This window comes from Apaloderma vittatum, unplaced genomic scaffold (assembly GCF_000703405.1).
Source record: "Apaloderma vittatum isolate BGI_N311 unplaced genomic scaffold, ASM70340v1 scaffold25654, whole genome shotgun sequence".
Taxonomy (NCBI): Eukaryota; Metazoa; Chordata; class Aves; order Trogoniformes; family Trogonidae; genus Apaloderma; species Apaloderma vittatum.
In genome coordinates this window covers 1-509 of record NW_009713586.1, presented here as the reverse complement: position 1 = coordinate 509, position 509 = coordinate 1, and the positions used below count along the sequence as shown (strand labels likewise).

At 56.2% G+C, this 509-nt stretch overlaps 1 protein-coding gene across 1 annotated transcript in view; it reads right to left on the bottom strand.

Moving 5' to 3' along the window:
* The window catches only part of VPS13D (vacuolar protein sorting 13 homolog D (S. cerevisiae)), a gene marked incomplete at both ends in the record, with an annotated part of 12981 nt that extends 12525 nt beyond the window's left edge, over positions 1–456 (bottom strand). The window contains one exon of the mRNA XM_009868435.1: positions 314–456. Within this exon, the coding sequence (XP_009866737.1) occupies positions 314–456 (143 nt within the window). The remainder of the gene's footprint in view (positions 1–313) is intronic.
* Between the last annotated feature and the right edge of the window lie 53 nt (positions 457–509).

Here is a 509-nt window from a genome sequence, read left to right as displayed (position 1 = left end):
GGACACGGACCCTGCCCCAACCCCGCCAGCCCCGCGCTGGATCTCGGGGGAGTCACAGGTATTGCACAGGGGGGATAAAACACACAAGGTACAGGAGGCTGTAAACATCACTATTAGCAGCCGACCATCAAATGTCAAAATAAAAATAACTGAACGCCGACTTCTAAGCTAATGACATTCAAAATAAAGATGTAAAAATACTTAAAAAGTCCTTTTTGTGTAACAATCCTCTCCGGGCCCTCCAAACCCCAGAGACACCTGTGTCCCCGCCCTGACCGCTCCGTTCCTCTGACTCAGCGGTGGCTGGACGTACCGATGTTGTAGATGAGGCCGGGTCGGTTCCCGTGCTGGATCACCTTGAGCGCTCGGACTCCGCTGCCGCCGTCCAGTGAGAAGCCCTGGCACCAGCCGGGCATGCCCTCGGGGTGGATGCCCTTCCCAACCCGCATCGTGCAGCTGAGGGAGGGAGAGAATCACAGAGTCACAGCATGTCAGGGGTTGGAAGGGAC